The 17309-nt window shown below is 43.3% G+C and overlaps 1 protein-coding gene across 4 annotated transcripts in view; it reads left to right on the top strand.

The window, feature by feature from the left end:
• Positions 1-17309, top strand: part of APBA1 (amyloid beta precursor protein binding family A member 1) — a 234487-nt gene that overhangs the window by 149536 nt on the left and 67642 nt on the right. For all 4 annotated transcript variants that reach the window (XM_043890988.1, XM_043890989.1, XM_043890992.1 and 1 more), the window contains one exon: positions 30-1289. In XM_043890988.1, coding sequence (XP_043746923.1) covers positions 99-1289 — 1191 coding nt within the window. In that variant the 5' untranslated portion in view covers positions 30-98. The remainder of the gene's footprint in view (positions 1-29; positions 1290-17309) is intronic.

Raw genomic sequence — 17309 nt, 5'->3', positions numbered from 1 at the left:
ATAGCCCCTCCCCCTTCTTGTTTTTCCAGCCGGGTGGAGCAAAATGAGAGCGCAGTGAGCCGGCCCAGCCTCTCTCCCAGCCGTCCCCGACGCCCACCATGAACCACTTGGAGGGGGCCGCGGAGGTGGAGGTGACGGACGAGGCGGCAGGCGGGGAGGTGAACGAGTCGGTGGAGGCCGACCTGGAGCACCCCGAAGTGGAGGAGGAGCAGCAGCAGCAGCAGCACTATGCGGGCCGCCCCCGGCGCGGGCGCGCCGTCGAGGACCCTCGCGCCCAGCCTGGGCAGCAGCAGCAGCAGGAAGAAGAGGAGCGTGGGGAGTGCCTGGCGCGCTCGGCCAGCACGGAGAGCGGCTTCCACAACCACACGGACACGGCCGAGGGCGACGTGATCGCCGCGGCCCGCGACGGCTACGACGCCGAGCGCGCGCAGGACCCCGACGACGAGAGCGCGTACGCCGTGCAGTACCGGCCCGAGGCCGAGGAGTACACGGAGCAGGCGGAGGCCGAGCACGCCGAGGCCACGCACCGCCGCGCGCTGCCCAACCACCTGCACTTCCACTCGCTGGAGCACGAGGAGGCCATGAACGCGGCCTACTCGGGCTATGTCTACACGCACCGGCTCTTCCACCGCGGCGAGGACGAGCCCTACGCCGAGCCCTACGCCGACTACGGGGGCCTCCAGGAGCACGTGTACGAGGAGATCGGGGACGCGCCCGAGCTGGACGCGCGCGACGGTCTGCGGCTCTACGAGCAGGAGCGCGACGAGGCGGCCGCCTACCGCCAGGAGGCCCTGGGCGCGCGGCTGCACCACTATGACGAGCGCTCCGACGGCGAGTCCGACAGCCCCGAGAAGGAGGCCGAGTTCGCGCCCTACCCCCGCATGGACAGCTACGAGCAGGAGGAGGACATCGACCAGATCGTGGCCGAGGTCAAGCAGAGCATGAGTTCGCAAAGCCTCGACAAGGCGGCCGAGGACATGCCCGAGGCCGAGCAGGACCTGGAGCGCGCCCCCACCCCGGGCGGGGGCCGCCCCGACAGCCCTGGGCTGCAAGCGCCGGTGGGGCCGCAGCGGGCGGCCGGCGGCGAGGCGGTGCAGCGGTACAGCAAGGAAAAGAGGGATGCTATCTCGCTGGCCATCAAGGACATCAAGGAGGCCATCGAGGAGGTGAAAACCAGGACCATCCGTTCGCCTTACACCCCCGACGAGCCCAAAGAGCCCATCTGGGTCATGCGCCAGGACATTAGTCCCACCAGAGATTGTGACGACCAGAGGCCGGTGGATGGCGATGTAAGTGTGTGCGGGTTCGGGCTCGCTCAGCTCCACGGGCGGCCAGGAAGGGAGACGGGCGCTGGGTGGAGTCATTTGTCATTAGAAATGACTTGATGACAGAAATGATCTGTGGGCATGCTTAGAAACAGCTTGCGCTTAAGAGCCGGTGAGCGAAAACCAGGTGGGAAGGAGTTTAGTGTTGAGAGATTGCGATAAATTAGTGATTCTCAAACTGCTGCTGGAGCACTTGTTCAGAAATTGGTTTCCAGGCGCACCTCTTTCCATCCCCTGGTTTCACACTTAGATTTGGGGCAGGGCCTAAAAATTTGTATTTCTAACGTTAAATAAAAAACAAGTCTGGATTGAATAAGTGAGACTTAATTGGAAAGGTACTGTTGTAACAGAAACTCTTGCAGTAACGGAACTGTGGGATCTGCAAGGGTCTCTTTCTAGGGTTAGGCAAAAGGGGATTCTTCTTTCATAGGTAGGAGTAAGCAAGGCCTGAAAGGACAAGATGTGAGGAAGTGGGATGAAGCATGGTTTGAATGCACTGCCCTTGATAGTGTTTTAATCTGAGAAAAACCTTTTCTCACGAGGGGCTGGTGAGGAGGGGCAGTAAGCTGGCAAAAGTTCCAGGAACCTGGAAGAAGGTGAGAAACTTAATCAAAGGTTGGTTAATAAGCACTGTTTTGACTAATGAGCTCAGCTAATCATTTCTCAGGCAAAGAATGGGAATTTGAGGGGTCTGTGTGTGGCCTTGTCATAGGTAAACAAAGGGGCACCTGTGAGTTACTCAAGTTGTATGGGAAAGAGGTTCTTTGCATAAGCCGTATTCACAACACAAAATGGGAGGATAGAAGTCTTTAACCTTTGCTGTTTTCCGGGATCTCAGGGCTCAGGCTAAGTTCAGCGTTGTCACTTAAAAGTTCCTAGGTGATGCTGATGGCTGCTGGTCCCAGGACCACAATTTGAGAACCACTGTCTTAAATCAACCCCTTAAAGGTTTAGGATGAATAGTGGCCTTTTTAGAGGAAATCAAGGAAATTCTTCTGGGCCCTTTCCAGCCAAGGGTGTCTACAGTTTGTTTGCTTTTTTTTTTTTTTCCCTTTGTGACTTAGAAGAAGGGCTTAGTTTTCATTTCTGGTGGTACTAGAGGGAGCTTCACACCTCACTAAAGACATGCTTTTGAACTGAAATATACTTTATTGTGAAGAGCTACGGAAAGCTGTTGCTGCCTCGTCGGCCTTTCACTTTCCATTTTTTAAATATCCAAGAAATTTGATAACTCGGCAAGCTTGGGTGTCACAGTCTGTTGAGAAATAAATCAAGAAGGCTAACCTTTGCCCCCACTACCTGACTCTAAAGATTCTCTTTCTCCTCCGACTCTCACTTTTCCATTCTCTTGAATAATTTTTAAGCACTTTCATTTAAAATGGGAGCTTGGAGTAAAAGAAGGGTCAAGAGGTTAAATTTGATTTCATTTAATTCTGCATTTTATGATTGCACCTATCTATTTCTGAGTATATCTTTAGGAGTGAGAAACCACTATTGGAAGCTGTTTGTTCATTTTGCTTATAGGTAAAAGGCTGTGCAGGTCAGAGATGTCGTTTGCCTCCTCTTTTAGTAACAGTCAACATTGGCTGTTAGCTGATTAAATCACAGGCATCATGGGCTTCCCTGGTGGCTCAGATGGTAAAGAATGTGCCTGCCATGCATGAGACCCAGGTTTGATTCCCAGGTCAGGAATATCCCCACATTGGTGTTCTTGCCTGGAGAATTCCATGGGATAGGAATCCGTGGGGTTGCAAAGAGGCATTCACGACTGAGCAACTAACACTAAAGTGAAATTTCAACAATGGCTGTTAGCTGATTGAATCACCTTTAAGGCAGGGTTGGAACAAGCTGGAAAAGGATCTGCATCTTCCCCAGCCAGGGGGCAGCATTGGGTCAGTTCTCCAGGCTTCACATTCAACAGTTTAAAGTAGGTGGTCTCCTGTGCAGGATCCTCAGTGACCTCCGGCTCTCTACAGGTTTCTCCTGGCTTGGAGGGATGCAGCTAGCATTTTGCAAATGTAGTGGAAATGGAGCAGGCTTTTAAAATTAGGGAGCTGGCAGGAGACCAGGTTCTAAATCCTTTTAGAAACTTGGACAGCCATTGGAAAAAAAACCACAGGAGCGTTCGGTACAGATGCTGGCCTCTTCCTTCAGCCTTCTACCTGAACCAGCTCCGTGAAACAACCGGCTTCATCACCTGGTCCCTGCAGGCTGATGATGAACCCACCGCACAGCTTCCGCTAGGGCTGGGGGCTTGCTTTTATCCACTGGAATTAATAAAACAGCCCTCTTACAAAGTGTCTCATTCAGAAGGTAGAATTGACTTTAGAATAGTTGGTGATGCTTTAGAATCCCATCTCGTCAGAAATTCAACTTAACACTAAGAAATTGGTGAATAGGGCTTTCTGAGTTATGAATAGTTAATACAAAGCAAACCCAAAACCCTGTGCCTTAAAGTAATCCACCAGTTGTCTTTAAACCGTCTGAATTTGTGGGTTGCATTTCCTCTGTCATGCCATATTTATAGGAAAGCCCTTCATTTGCTCCCTCTTTGATGTTATTATGGGGGAAAATACAAGTGTATACATTCTGTTAGTTTCCACCTTAGCATCAAAAAATATTTACAGAGTGCTCATTTCATGTATGCTGTTATAGAAAATGGAAAAGCTCTATTAAAAGCACTGTGGCCTGAAGTCTTCCTGGAAGGTACTTGTTAAAAATGGAATTACTACCTTTCCTTTCCAAACCGGAATACCTGAGGTGGGGGTCCAGTGATCTGTTCTTTGCGTTTGTTTTCCTTGCTTTGTTTTGTTTTGTAAATTCTCCTTGTCATTCTTGAGTGTGTTTTTTTTTTTTAAAAAGAAGAACCACTGATTTAAAAGACAAGTATCATGTGGGTAGTTTTTCCATGTAAGCCCCTATGGATTAGAGACCTAGCTAAATCTCATATTACCATGGGTGCGGTTTCCTGGAAGGGTCTCTCCCACTCTGGTTATGGTCAACAGGCCTGGGGAAGGGGTGCTGGAATTCTTGTCACAGAAGCAGTGCATTCTCAAAATACCGACATCAGAAACTGCAGTGATGCAAATAGACCGAAATAAAAACCACCTGTACTACTACCTGCCAGAGATACCTGCTGTTAGCTAAATTTGTTCTTCGCACTACTTTTAATTCCCTCGGAACTTTAGCATTTTTCTCTTACTTGGAGGAAACTGACATCTGCTTGCTACTGAATCCTACAGAATTCGAAAATAGAACTGCTCATTAGCAAAGACTTCCTGAACGCAGACTAGATGCTCAGCAGTGAGTGGAAATAATTGTTTTCTGGAAAAAGTACTTTATAAATGCTTTGCTTCTAGTAAAGGCTCTTTTCCAGGTATATGTTTGAGAACTACCCTCCAGTCCCCTTCTTGAAAATATTGTTAATGAATGACTAGTGCTGAAAGTCCCACAGTTTACCCATCTCTCTCTTTTTAAAAAAAAAAAAGGTATTTTTAATTAGCATATAATTGCTTTACAACGTTGTGTTAGTTTCCGCTTTACAACAAAGTGAATCAGCTCTGCCTGTTCCTATATCCCTTCCTCTTAAGCCTCCCTCCCACCCCCACCCCCTTCCCCCCCTTCTAGGTCATCACAGAGGGCCGAGCTGAGCCCCTCTCTCTTTAGGCAGCAGATTCACTCGGAGTAAAGAACAGAGTCGTGGTAGAATCAGAGACATGGATGGGAGCAAACACACGTCATAAATGGGAGCGTTTTGGCTGCTTGGAATGGTGTGTTGTGTGGCTTAAATTGGTGTTTATCTCTGCTTGCTCTTTAAGCGATGCTAAAGTGACGGTAAAAATAGTAAAAATATGTAAACCCGTAAGTGCCGGGAGACAGGAAGCAGCAGCAGGTGAGAACAAAATTTTGGAACACCGCAGTGGTGGTTGGCTGTGGAAGACATCTGTGCCCCCACCCCTGTATTGCCGGCTGTTCTCTGCTTTCAAGCCCAGGGAGGACTCCTGCCCCTCCTGACCCCTTCAGAGTTGACACGGCAGTGAAATGGGAGCCCTGCAGTGATGCTGCTTCTAGGCGGGAGCAGCTCGGAGCACCGGCTTCCGCCGAAGCCTCAGGCGGAAGTGCTGGTGTCACGGGATGGGAGAGCCTCTGTCCACGCGGGTCCCGGTGACTGATGAGCAGGGCTCCCTGCTGCCCTGCAGACATGAAGTGTGAGAGAGGACTCAACGTCTGCTGCTTTAAACCTTGGGGATCTGGGGCGGTTCATTGGCCACAGCATAGCCTCATAGCCTGATGGGTTCTCACTAATACACTGATAAGGTTTCTGTGTTCCCTGCTCCGCCTAGTGTCTGTGAGGCCCCTTAAAAGGCTAAGGAATGAAACACTGGATGTCTCAGATGGCAAGAGTATGCCTGAAAAGAAAAGAGGATTGTTTGAAGTTGTGTCATGGGAGAAATTAGACTCCAAATCCCTTCTCCAGCCCATGCCACCAGATTACCATTCCCCCCTCGCCTCCATAGAAGGTAGGAGGCTTACTGTAAAGAAATCGTGGACCAGAGAAGTGCTAGAACTGGGGACACTAGCCACGGCTGAAAGTGGGTTTTAGGAGTGCCTTATGGAACACAGGGCCCACTAACCATTTGGCCCTGAGAAGGTCTTGTAATTCTTAGCCATCAGGCTTAGAACTCACCCCCTCCCAGCCCCCAGCCAGAGATTAGAATATTCCTTTCTGAGGAAAGAAAAAGGGCCAAGAATAGATACCTTCAGTTACTAATGTTTGGGGGCTTTCCAACAAAACTCTTGGTCCCCACCTGATCACCCCACAATGAAGTTTACTACCACTTATGAATCTTCCAGTAGTCTTTTTGGGGACCCTCTGTTAAATATGAGTGGATGCCCAAGGATCAATGGACATTTAAGGAACATCTCTAACATGAAAGATAGACAAACAAAAAGCAAATGGAAAAGGAACTTGGAGAAATAAAGGCAGTGCTTAGAGCAGGAAAAAATTATAAAACATTCACTAATATCCTCAGAAAGAGAAAATCAGTTCAGTTCAGTCGCTCAGTCGTGTCGCTTTGCGACCCTGTGGACTGCAGCACGCCAGGCTTCCCTGTCCATCACCAACTCCCAGAGTTTACTCAAACTCATGTCCATTGAGTTGGTGATGCCATCCAACCATCTCATCCTCTGTCATCCCCTTCTCCTTCTGCCTTCAGTCTTTCCCAGCATCAGGGTCTTTTCAAATGAGACAGCTCTTCACATCAGGTGGCCAAAGTATTGGAGTTTCAGCTTCAACATCAGTCCTTCCAATGAACAGTCAGGACTGATCTCCTTTAGGATGGACTGGTTGGATCTCCTTGCAGTCCAAGGGACTCTCAAGAGTCTTCACCAACACCACAGTTCAAAAGCATCAATTCTTCGACACTCAGCTCTCTTTATAGTCCAACTCTCACATCCATACATGACTATTGGAAAAACCATAGCCTTGACTAGACTGACCTTTGTTGGCAAAGTATTGTCTTTGCTTTTTAATATGCTGTCTAGGTTGGTCATAACTTTTCTTCCAAGCAGTAAGCGTTTTTTTATTTCATGGCTGCAGTCACCATCTGCAGTGATTTTGGAGCCCCCCAAAATAATCTGTCACTGTTTCCACTGTTTCCCCATCTATTTGCCATGAAGTGATGGGACCAGATGAGAAGATGGGGAGCCATAAATTAAAATAGGATTTCATTTTAAAAGAAAACATTCCAAACAAAATTTAATTTAAAAAATGGCAGGAATTTTTAAAATCCTTCAGTGGGTTGATTAGAAGACAAAGAAGAAAAAAATCTTCAAGAAAGTAGAGTAGTTAAGTCACTAGATGGAAAGAATTAGGAATGTAGATAAAATGGAGAAATTATGAAAAACTGTTTGCTCAAGGCAAAGGACATGAGAGTTTTCTGATTGGAAAATTCCACTAGGTACCTAGAACAATAAAAGACCCACAGAAATTTCAGAACAGGGCGGAAGGAGGATATCCTCCAGGCTTTCAGAGAGGGAGAAACAGGTTACAAATTATTAGGAATCACACAATGGTAGACTCTTCAAAAGCAACATTGGAACCTGGGAGGCCAACACCCAGGCTCAGTGTGCGATTGGCCAGTTAACTGGCCAACACCCAATTAAGTGTGAAGGTGGAGTAAGACTTTTTCAGTTACGCAGAACCCCAGAAAATTTACCTCCTGGCACCTTTTCTCAGGAAGCTGTTCAAGAATTGCTCCCCCCAAAATGGGAGTGTAAATCAAACTCAAGAAAGAAGATGGGATTGGGAAACAGAATCTCAACACAGGAAAGAGACCAGGAATTGCCTGTGGTGATAGGGGAGGAGATGATAGCTGTGTAGAAAGACAAGGCAGCAGCCAAGCCATTTCCAGGGTGGGCTGGAGCTTGAAGGGCTCCACATGGGAGGTTTCCAGAAAGTATGGAAATGAGAGATTTCCTAATATTTTTAAAATATTTTAAATCTATATTTCATTAGAACTTTTTATCTTTGAAAGATATACTACTTTAAAATTTTTTATTTTATATTGGATTAACAGTGTTGTTTATTATAGTTGATTAACAGTGTTGTTTATTTTCAGGTGTATGGTAAAGTGGTTCAGTTATACATATACATGTATCTATTCTTTCAGAAATTCTTTTCCCATTTAGGTTATTGCAGAATATTGAACAGAGTTTCCTGTGCTGTATGGTAGATCCTTGTCAGTCCCAAACTCCCAGTTTACCCTTTCCCTGAACCTTCCCCACACCCCACCTACCCTGGTAACCATGAGTTAGTTCTCTAAGTCTATGAGTCTGTTTCTGTTTTGTAAGCAAGCTCAAAGAATCATTTGTATCATTTTTTTAAGATTCTGCATATAAGTGATATCAAATAATACTTGTCTTTCTCTGTCTGACTTCACCTAGTGTGATAATCTCCAGGTCCATCCATGTTGCTTCAAATGGCATTATTTCATCCTTTTTAATGGTTGAGTAATATCCCATTATATGTATATGTGTGTGTGTACACACACACACACACACACACACACACACACACACGCACGCACCACATTTGCTTTATCCATCCATCTGTCCAGGGACATTTAGATTGCTTCCATGTCTTGGCTATTGTAAATAGTGCTGCAATGAAAAACAGGGTGCATATCCATTCAAACCATGGTTCTCTCCAGATATATGCCTAGGAATGGAATTGCTGAGTCATATGATAGTTCTGTTTTTAGTTTTTTAAAGAATCTCCATACTGTTCTCCGTTAGAGGCTGTGCCAGTTTATACTCCCATCTGTAGGATGGGTCCTTTTTCTCCACACCCTCTCTAGCATTTATTATTTATAGACTTTTTGATGATGGACATTCTGACCAAGCTGAGGTGTTATCTCATTGCAGTTTTTTTTTTTTTCCTTTGTAAGAAATGTTTTATTTTCATATCCTTAACAGCAGTTTTGATATGCATTTCTCTAATAATTAGCAGTGTTGAGCATCTTTTTATATACCTCGTGGCCATCTGTATCTCTTCTTTGGAGAAAGGTGTATTTAGATCTTCTGTTCATTTTTTGATTGGGTTGTTTGTCTTTCTGGTATTGAGCTTCATGAGCTCTTTGTAAATTTTGGTGATGAATCCTTGGTCAGTAGCATCCTTTGCAAATATTTTCTCCCATTCTGTGGGTTGTCTTTTCATTTTGTTTATGGTTTCTTTTGCTGTGCAAACTTTTGAGGTTAATTAGGTCTCATTTGTTTATTTTTGTGATTATTTCTATTACTCTAGTAGATTGATCAAATAAGATATTGCTGCAATTTATGTCAGAGTGTTATGCCTATGTTTTCTTCTAAGAATTTATACTGTCCCATCTTACGTTTAGATCTTTAATCCATTTTAAGTTTATTTTTGTGTGTGGTGTTAAAGAATGTGATAATCTTTCTTACATGTAACTGTCTGGTTTTTCCATCACCATTTACTGAAGAGACTGTCTTTTCTCCATTGGGTACTCTTGCCTCCTTTGTCATAGATTGGCCATAGGTGAGTGGGTTATTTCTGCACTTGCTGTCCTGTTCCATTCATCTATATTTCTGTCACTACAATACTGGTTTTTGATGACTGTAACTTTATAGTATAGTTTGAAGTCAAGGTACCTGACTCCTCCAGCTCCCATTCTTCTTTCTCAAGATTGCATTGGTTATTCGAGGTCTTTTGTGTCTCCATACAAATTAAAAAATTTTTTCTTCTAGTTCTGGAAAAATGCCATTGGTAATTTGAAAGGACTTGCATTGAATCTGTATATTGCCTTGGATAGCATAGTCATTTTGATAATATTGATTCTTCTAATCCAGGAACAGGGTATCTGTCCATCTATTTGTGTCGTCTTTGATTTCTTTCATCAGAGCCTTACAGTTATCAGAGTACATGTCTTTAGCCTCCTTAGGTAGGTTTTTATTCATAGGAATTTTATTATTGTTGTTGTGATGGTAAATAGGATTGTTTGCATAATTTCTCTTTCTGATCTTTCGTTGTCATATAGAAATGCAAGAGATTTCCATGAATTAATTTTTTATCTTGCAACTTTACCAAATTCATTGATGAGTTCTAGTAGTTTTCTGGTAGCATCTTTAGGATTTTATATGTATAGTATCATATCATCTGCAAATAGTGACAGTTTTACTCCTTTTCCAAAATGGATTCCTTTTATTTCTTTTTCTTCTTTGCTCTGGTTAAGACTTCCAAACCTATGTTGAATAAAAGTGTAAGAGTGGGCATCCATGCCTTGTTCTTGATCTTAGAAGAAATGCTTTTAGCTTTTCACCATTGAGTGTGATATCATCAGTAGGTTTGTCATATATGGCTTATGTTGAGGTGTTAGAGACTGAACAACATGTTGAGGTGCTTTCTAGAGAGTTTTTATTGTAAGTGGGTGGTGGATTTTGTCAAAAGCTTCTGCATCTATTGAAATGATCATATGGTTTTTATTTTTCAGTTGGTATAGTGTATCACACTGATTGATTTGCGGATTTTGAAAAATCCTTGCATGCATGGGATAAATCCCACTTGATCATGGTGTATGATCCCTTTAATCATACACCGTGTCTGTTTATGTGTGTCTGTTCATCAGTGATATTGACCTGTAATTTTCTTTTTTGTGTGTTATCTTTGTCTGGTTTTGGTATCAGGGTGATAGTGACCTCATAGATGGGTTTGTTCCTTCCTCTGCAGTTTTTTGGAATAGCTTCAGAAGATAGGTGTTAAATGTTCTCTAAATGTATAATAGAATTTGCCTGTGAAGCCATCCGGTCCTGGACTTTTGTTTAAGTTTTTTGATCAGTTTCAGTTTAGTACTTGTGATTGATATTCATATTTTCTATTTCTTTCTGGTTCAGTCTTATAAGAGCATACCTTTCTAAGAATTTGTCCATTTCTTCTAAGTTGTCTATTTCATTGGCATATAGTTTCTTTTAGTGGTCTCTTATGGTCATTTGCATTTCAATGGTGTCTATTGTAACTGCTCCCTTTTTCATTTCAAGTTTTATTGATTTGCACCCTCTCCCTTTTTTTCTTGGTGAGTCTGGCTAAAAGGTTTATCTATTTCATGTATCTTTTCAAAGAATCAGCTTTTTGTTTCATTTATTTTTTTTCTGTTGTTTTCTTTGCCTCTATTTTTGCTGTGATCTTTGTGATTTCTTTCCTTCTAACTTTGGGTTTTCTTTGTTCTTTCTCTGGTTGCTTTAGGTAATACGGTTAGGTTGTTTATTTGAGATTTTTCTTGTTTCATGAGGTAATATTGTATTGCTATAAACTTCCCTCTTAGAACTGCTTTTGCTGTGTGCCATAGGTTTTGAATCATCATGCTTTTGTTTTCATTTGTCTTTAGGGATTTTTTGGTTATTTCTTCTTCAATTTCTTCAGTGATCTGTTGGTTGTTTAGTAGTGTATTGTTTAGTCTCCATGTGTTTGTGCTTGTGTTTTTTGCAGTCTTTTTCTTGTAGTTGATTTCTTATTTTGTAGCATTGTAGTGGGAAAACATGATTGATATGATTTCAGTTTTCTTAAATTTACCACCACTTATTTTATGGTCCAGCATGTGATCAGTTGTGGAACATGTTCCATGTGCACTTGAAAAATGTGTATCCTGCTGCCTTTGGGATGGAATGCTGTGTAAATATCAATTAAGTTCATCTGGTCTAATGTATCTTTTTAGGCCTGTGTTTCCTTATTGATTTTCTATCAGGATGATCTATCCATTGATGAAAGTGAAGTGTTAAAGTCGCCTACTACTATTGTATTACTGTTGATGTCTGTTTATAGCTGTTAGTATTTGCCTTACATGTTGAGGTGCTGTTGCATTGGGTGCATTTATATTTACAATGGTTATATCTTCATCTTGGCTTGATCCCTTGATCATTATGTCGTGTCCTCCTTTATCTCTTGTAACTTTCTTTAAAGTCTGTTTTGTCTGAGTATTGCTCCTGCAGTGTTCTTCTGATTTCCATTTGCATTGACTAACTTTTTCCACCTCCTTAGTATCAGTCTGTATGTTTCCCTAGATTGTGAGTGAGTCTTTTGTAGACAACATATATATGAGTCTTGTTTTTGTATCCACTCAGCCAGTCTTTTGGTTGGAGCATTTAAAGTAATTTTCAATATGTTCTTTTTATCTTTTATGATTATTATTTTATATTCTCAAGGTGTAATTGACATAAAACATAATGATGTGATATTTGTATATATTGTGAAATGATCACCACGATAAGTCTAGATAACATCTGTCACCATATAGAGTTACAGAAATTTTTCTTGGGATGAAAACTTTTACAGCCTGTTCCCTCAGCAACTTCCAAATATGCAACACAGTATTATTAATAATTATTAATTAATAATTAGGGCCCAGTGGCAAAGAATCCACTGCTGTTAATGCAGCAGACACAGGAGACATGGGTTCAATTCCTGGGTCGGGAAGATTCCCTGGAGAAGGAAATGGCAATCCACTCCAGTATTCTTGCCTAGAAGATTCTGTGGACAGAGGAGCCTGGCGGGCTGCAGTCTATGGGGTCACAAAAGAGTTGGATACCACTGAGCAACTGACACTTCACTTCACTTTATACCATCAGTATAGAGACGTTATGATGTGAAAAAATGTGCCTTTTCAAATCAAAATAGAAAATGCACGCCCAGATCACTCATCTCCCCCAAAACACTCATCCTATTCACAGACCTTAAGGGCCTCTTTTAATATTGTTTTATTCTGTTGTTGCTTCTTTCTCTTACTTCCCTCCATGGTAGTTTTTTGGCCTGAGGCGACCCAGCCCTCAGGTCTAAGGGCTTTATGGTGGGGTTAATGGTGACTTCCAAGAGAGTTTATGCCAAGGGGAACCTTCCCAGAGTGCTGCAGCCAGAGCCCCCGTCCCTGTGGTAAGCCCCTGCCAACCCAGGCCTCCATAGGAGGCCCTCGGACACTAGCAGGTGGCTTTGGTTCAGTCTCCTGTGGTGTTACTGCTCCTTTCCTCAGGTCTTGGTGCACCCAGGGTTTTGTTTGTGCCCTCCTGGACTGGAGTCTCTTTCCCCCAGTCCTGTGGAAGTCTTGTAATCAAATCCCACTGGCCTTCAAGGTCAGATTCCCTGGGGATTCCCAGTCCGTTTGTGAGATCCCCAGGCTGGGAGGCCAGACGTGGGTTCAGAACCTTCATGACAGCGGGAGAACTTCTTTGGTTTATTGTTACCCATAAAGGGTCACCCACCAGGTGAGTAGGGAATTTGATTTTATCATGATTGTGCCCCTCCTACTGTCTTGCTATGGCTTCTTCTTTGTCTTTGGAAATGGGGTATCTTCTTTTGGTAGGTGCCAGCATCCTCCTGTTGACGGTTGTTCAACAGTTTGTTGTGATTTTGGTGCTCTCATAGCAGGAGATGAGCACACATCCTTCTACTCTGCCATCTTGAACTGGAAGCTTGTATCTCTGTTCTTACTGCCGTTTTCTTGATTGTTTTTTATTTATTTGTGTAGGTCTTTTTTTCCTGTTCTCTTGTGATTTGATTACTAACTTTAGTGTTGTGTTAGGGTTCCTTTAACTTTTGTGTGTGTGTATATCTGTTGTAGATATTTGGCTTGCGATTATCATGAGGTTCAGTCATGTCCCACTCTTGGGGTCCCCATGGACTGTAGCCTACCAGTCTTCCCTGTCCTTGGAATTCTCCTGGCAAGAATATACTGGAGTGGGTTGCCATTCCCTTCTCCAGGGGATCTTCCCAATCCAGGGATCAAACCTGACTCTTCTGCATCTCAGGCAGATTCTTTACCATCAGAGCCACCAGGGAAGCCCTTTTGATATAGCAGTCTATACATAAATAAGATTGTTTTAAGTTGCAGGAGTTTTAATTTCAAATGCATTTCCGATATCCTGCATTTGTGCCCTCCTATTCTCACAGCTGCTAGTTTTGATATCATAATAGTCAGTTGCTCAGTCATGTCCAACTCTTTGTAGCCCGATGGACTGCAGCAACCAGGTTTCTCTGTCCTTCATTATCTCCCAGAGACTGCTCAAACTCATGTCCATTGAGTTGATGATGCCATTCAGCCATCTCATCCTCTGTCTCCCCCTTTTCCTCATGTCCTCAATCTTTTCCCAGAATCACGGTCTTTTCCACTGAGTTAACTCTTTGCCTGAGGTAGCCAAAGTATTGGAGCTTCAGCATCAGTCCTTGTAATGAATATTCAGGACTGATATCCTTTAGGATTGACTGGTTTGATGTCCTTGTAGCCCAAGGGACTCTCAAGAGTCTTCTCCAGCACCACAGTTTGAAAGCATCAATTCTTCAGTGCTCAGCCTTCTTTAAATTCCAGCTCTCCCATCCATACATGACTACCGGAAAAACCATAGCTTTGCCTATATGGACCTTTGTCTGCAAAGTGATGTCTTTACTTTTTAATATGCTTTCTAGGTTTTTCAAAGCTTTTCTTGCAAGGAGCAAGCACTTTTTAATTTCATGGCTGCAGTCACCATCTGCAATGATTTTGGAGCCCAAGAAAATGAAGTCTGTCACTATTTCCATTTTTTCCTGCATCATTTGCTGTGAAGTGATGAAAGCAGATGCCATGATCTTAGTTTTTTGAATGCTGAGTTTTAAGCCAACTTCTTCACTGTCCTCTTTCACCTTTATCAAGAGGGCCTTTAGTTCTTCTTTTCTTTCTGCCATTAGGATGGTTTCCTCTGTATATCAGAGGTTATCACTATTTCTCCCAGCAGTCTTGATTCCAGCTTATGATTCATCCAGCCTGGCATTTCACTGCATAGAAATTAAATAAGCAGGGTGGCAATATACAACCTTGATGTTCTCCTTTCCCAATTTTGAACCCGTCCATTGTTCCATGTCCAGTTCTAACTGTTGCTTCTTGACCTGCATACAGGTTTCTCAGGAGGCAGATGAGGTGGTCGAGTATTCCCATCTCTTTAAGAATTTTCCACAGTTTGTTGTGATCCACAGAGTCAAAGGCTTTAGCAGTGAAGCAGTAGAAGATATTTTTCTGGAATTCTCTTGCTTTTTCTGTGATCCAGTGAATGTTGGCAGTTTGATCTCTGGTTCGTCTGCCTTTTCTAAATCCAGCTTGAACATTCAGAGAAGTTCTCAGTTCACATACTGTTGAAGCCTGATTTGAAGGATTTTGAGCATTACCTTGCTAGCATGTGAAATGAGCACAATTGTGCAGTAGTTTGACTACTGCAAAGAACTACTACTACTACTGTCAAAGAACATTTGGCATTGCCTTTCTTTGGAATTAGAATGAAAACTGACTTTTTCCAGTCCTGTGGCCACTGCTGAGTTTTCCAAATTTGCTGGCATATTGAGTGCAGCACTTTCACAGCATCATCTTTTAGGATGTGAAATAGCTCAGCTGGAATTCCATTACCTCCAGTAGGTTTGTTGTAGTGATGCTTCCTAAGGCCCACTTGACTTCACACCCTAGGATGTCTGGCTCTAGGTGGGTGACAGCACTGTGGTAGTTATCAGGGTATTTGTATGTAGGTTATTTTCTACCTTTACTACATGTTTGCCTTTACCAGTGAGCTTTTCCATTCATAATATTCTTGTTTCTAGTTGTGATCTTTTCTGCTTAGAGAAGTTTCTTTAGCATTTGTTGCAAAGCTGATTTGTTAGTGCAGAAATCTCTTAGTTTTGCTTATCTGTAAAACCTTGATTTCTCTGTCAAGACTGAGTCAGAGCTTCTGCTGATAAATCAGCTGATGACATTATGGGAGTTCCCTTGTATGTTATTTGTTCCTTTTGTCTTGTTACTCTTAAGTTTTTTCTTTGCTTTTTGTCATTTTGATTACTATGTGTCTTGGTGTGTTCCTCCTTGGATTTATCCTGCCTAGGACTCTGTGCTTTCTGTAGTCAGGTGACTGTTTCCTTTCCCTTGGGAAAGTTTTCAACTATTATCTCTTAAAATATTTTCTCAAGCCTTTCCTCTCTCTGTTCTCTTCTGGAACTCCTGTAATGTGAATGTTCTTGCATTTAATGTTCTCCCAGAGATCTCTAAGACTGTCCTCATTTCTTTATTCTGTTACATGATTTTCACCATTCTGTCTTCAAGCTTACTTATCCATTCTTTTGCCTCAGTTATTGTGCTATTGATTCCCTCTAGTGTAGTTTTAATGTCAGTTGTTGTATTGTTCATCACTGTTCTTTAGTTCTTCCAGGTCTTTGTTAAACATCTCATGTAACTTCTCAGTGTGTGCCTCCATTCTTTTTCTGAGATTTTGAATTGTCTTTACAGTCATGTCTCTGATTTCTTTTTCAGGTAGATTGCCTGTTTCCGTTTCATTTAGTTGTTCTTCTAGGGTCTTATTTTGTTTTTTCATCCTGAAGATACTCCTCTGCTCTCTCATTTCATTTGACTTTCTGTGATTATGGTTTTCATTCTGCAGGCTGTAGGGTTGTAGTTCTTACTTCCGCTGTCTGCCCCCTGATGGATGAGGCTGTCTAAGACACTTGTGCAGGCTTCCTGGTGGGAGGGACTGGTTCCTGCCCTCTGGCGAATGGAGCTGGGTTTGTCCTTCTAGTGGGCAAGGCTCTGTCAAGGGGTGTGTTTAGTGGGCAGCTGTGTGCTCAGGATGGCTTTAAGCAGCCTGTCTGCTGATGGGAAGAGCTGTATTCCCAGCCTGTTGGTTGTTTAGCCTGAGGTGTCCCAGCACTGGAGCTACAGGCTATCGGGTGGGGCCAGGTCTTGGTGAGAAAATAGCGACTTTGAGGAGAGCTCCCGCTAGTGAATATTCCACAGAGCTGCTGCCACCAATGTCTTTGTCTGCAGTGAGCTGCAGCCACCCGCTGCCTGTGCAGGAGACCCTCCAGGACTAGCAGATAGGTCTGGCCCAGTGTCTTACGGGGTCACTGCTTTTTTTCCCTAGTTCCTGGTGTGCACAAGACCTTGTGTGCCTTCCAAGAGTGGAGTTTGCTTCCCCGAGTCCCATGAAATTCCTGCGATCAAGCCAGATTTTGGGGGGGGCTCCTCCTCCCATTGCCAGACTCCCAGGCTGGGGAGCCTGATGTGGGGTTCAGAACGTTCATTCCTGTGGGAGAGTTTCTGTGGTACAATTATTTTCCAGTTTGTGGGTCATCCACCCATCGGATATGGGATTTGATTTTACCATAACTGCGCCCCTCCTACCATCTCACTGTGGCATCTTGCCTTTAGATATGTGGGGTATCTTTTATTGGTACCTTTCAGCATTTTTTGTTGATGGTTTTTCAGCAGTTAGTTGTGATTTTGATGTTTTCGTAAGAAGAGTTGAGCTCATGTCCTTCTACTCCACGATCTTGTCTCTGTCCTAGATTTCCTAATACATTTGTAGTGAGAGGAATCTTAGATTGCCTTTGAGTTTGGCATAAGTTATTGTTCAGTACATAGAAAACTAAGCAAATGGAAAAATAATTCAGCTACTTATCTCACTAAAAACATTTGT

Source organism: Cervus elaphus, chromosome 29 (genome assembly GCF_910594005.1).
Source record: "Cervus elaphus chromosome 29, mCerEla1.1, whole genome shotgun sequence".
Lineage (NCBI taxonomy): Eukaryota > Metazoa > Chordata > Mammalia > Artiodactyla > Cervidae > Cervus > Cervus elaphus.
Note: the sequence above shows the minus strand (reverse complement) of the source record. Positions and strands in the feature narration are given on the sequence as shown.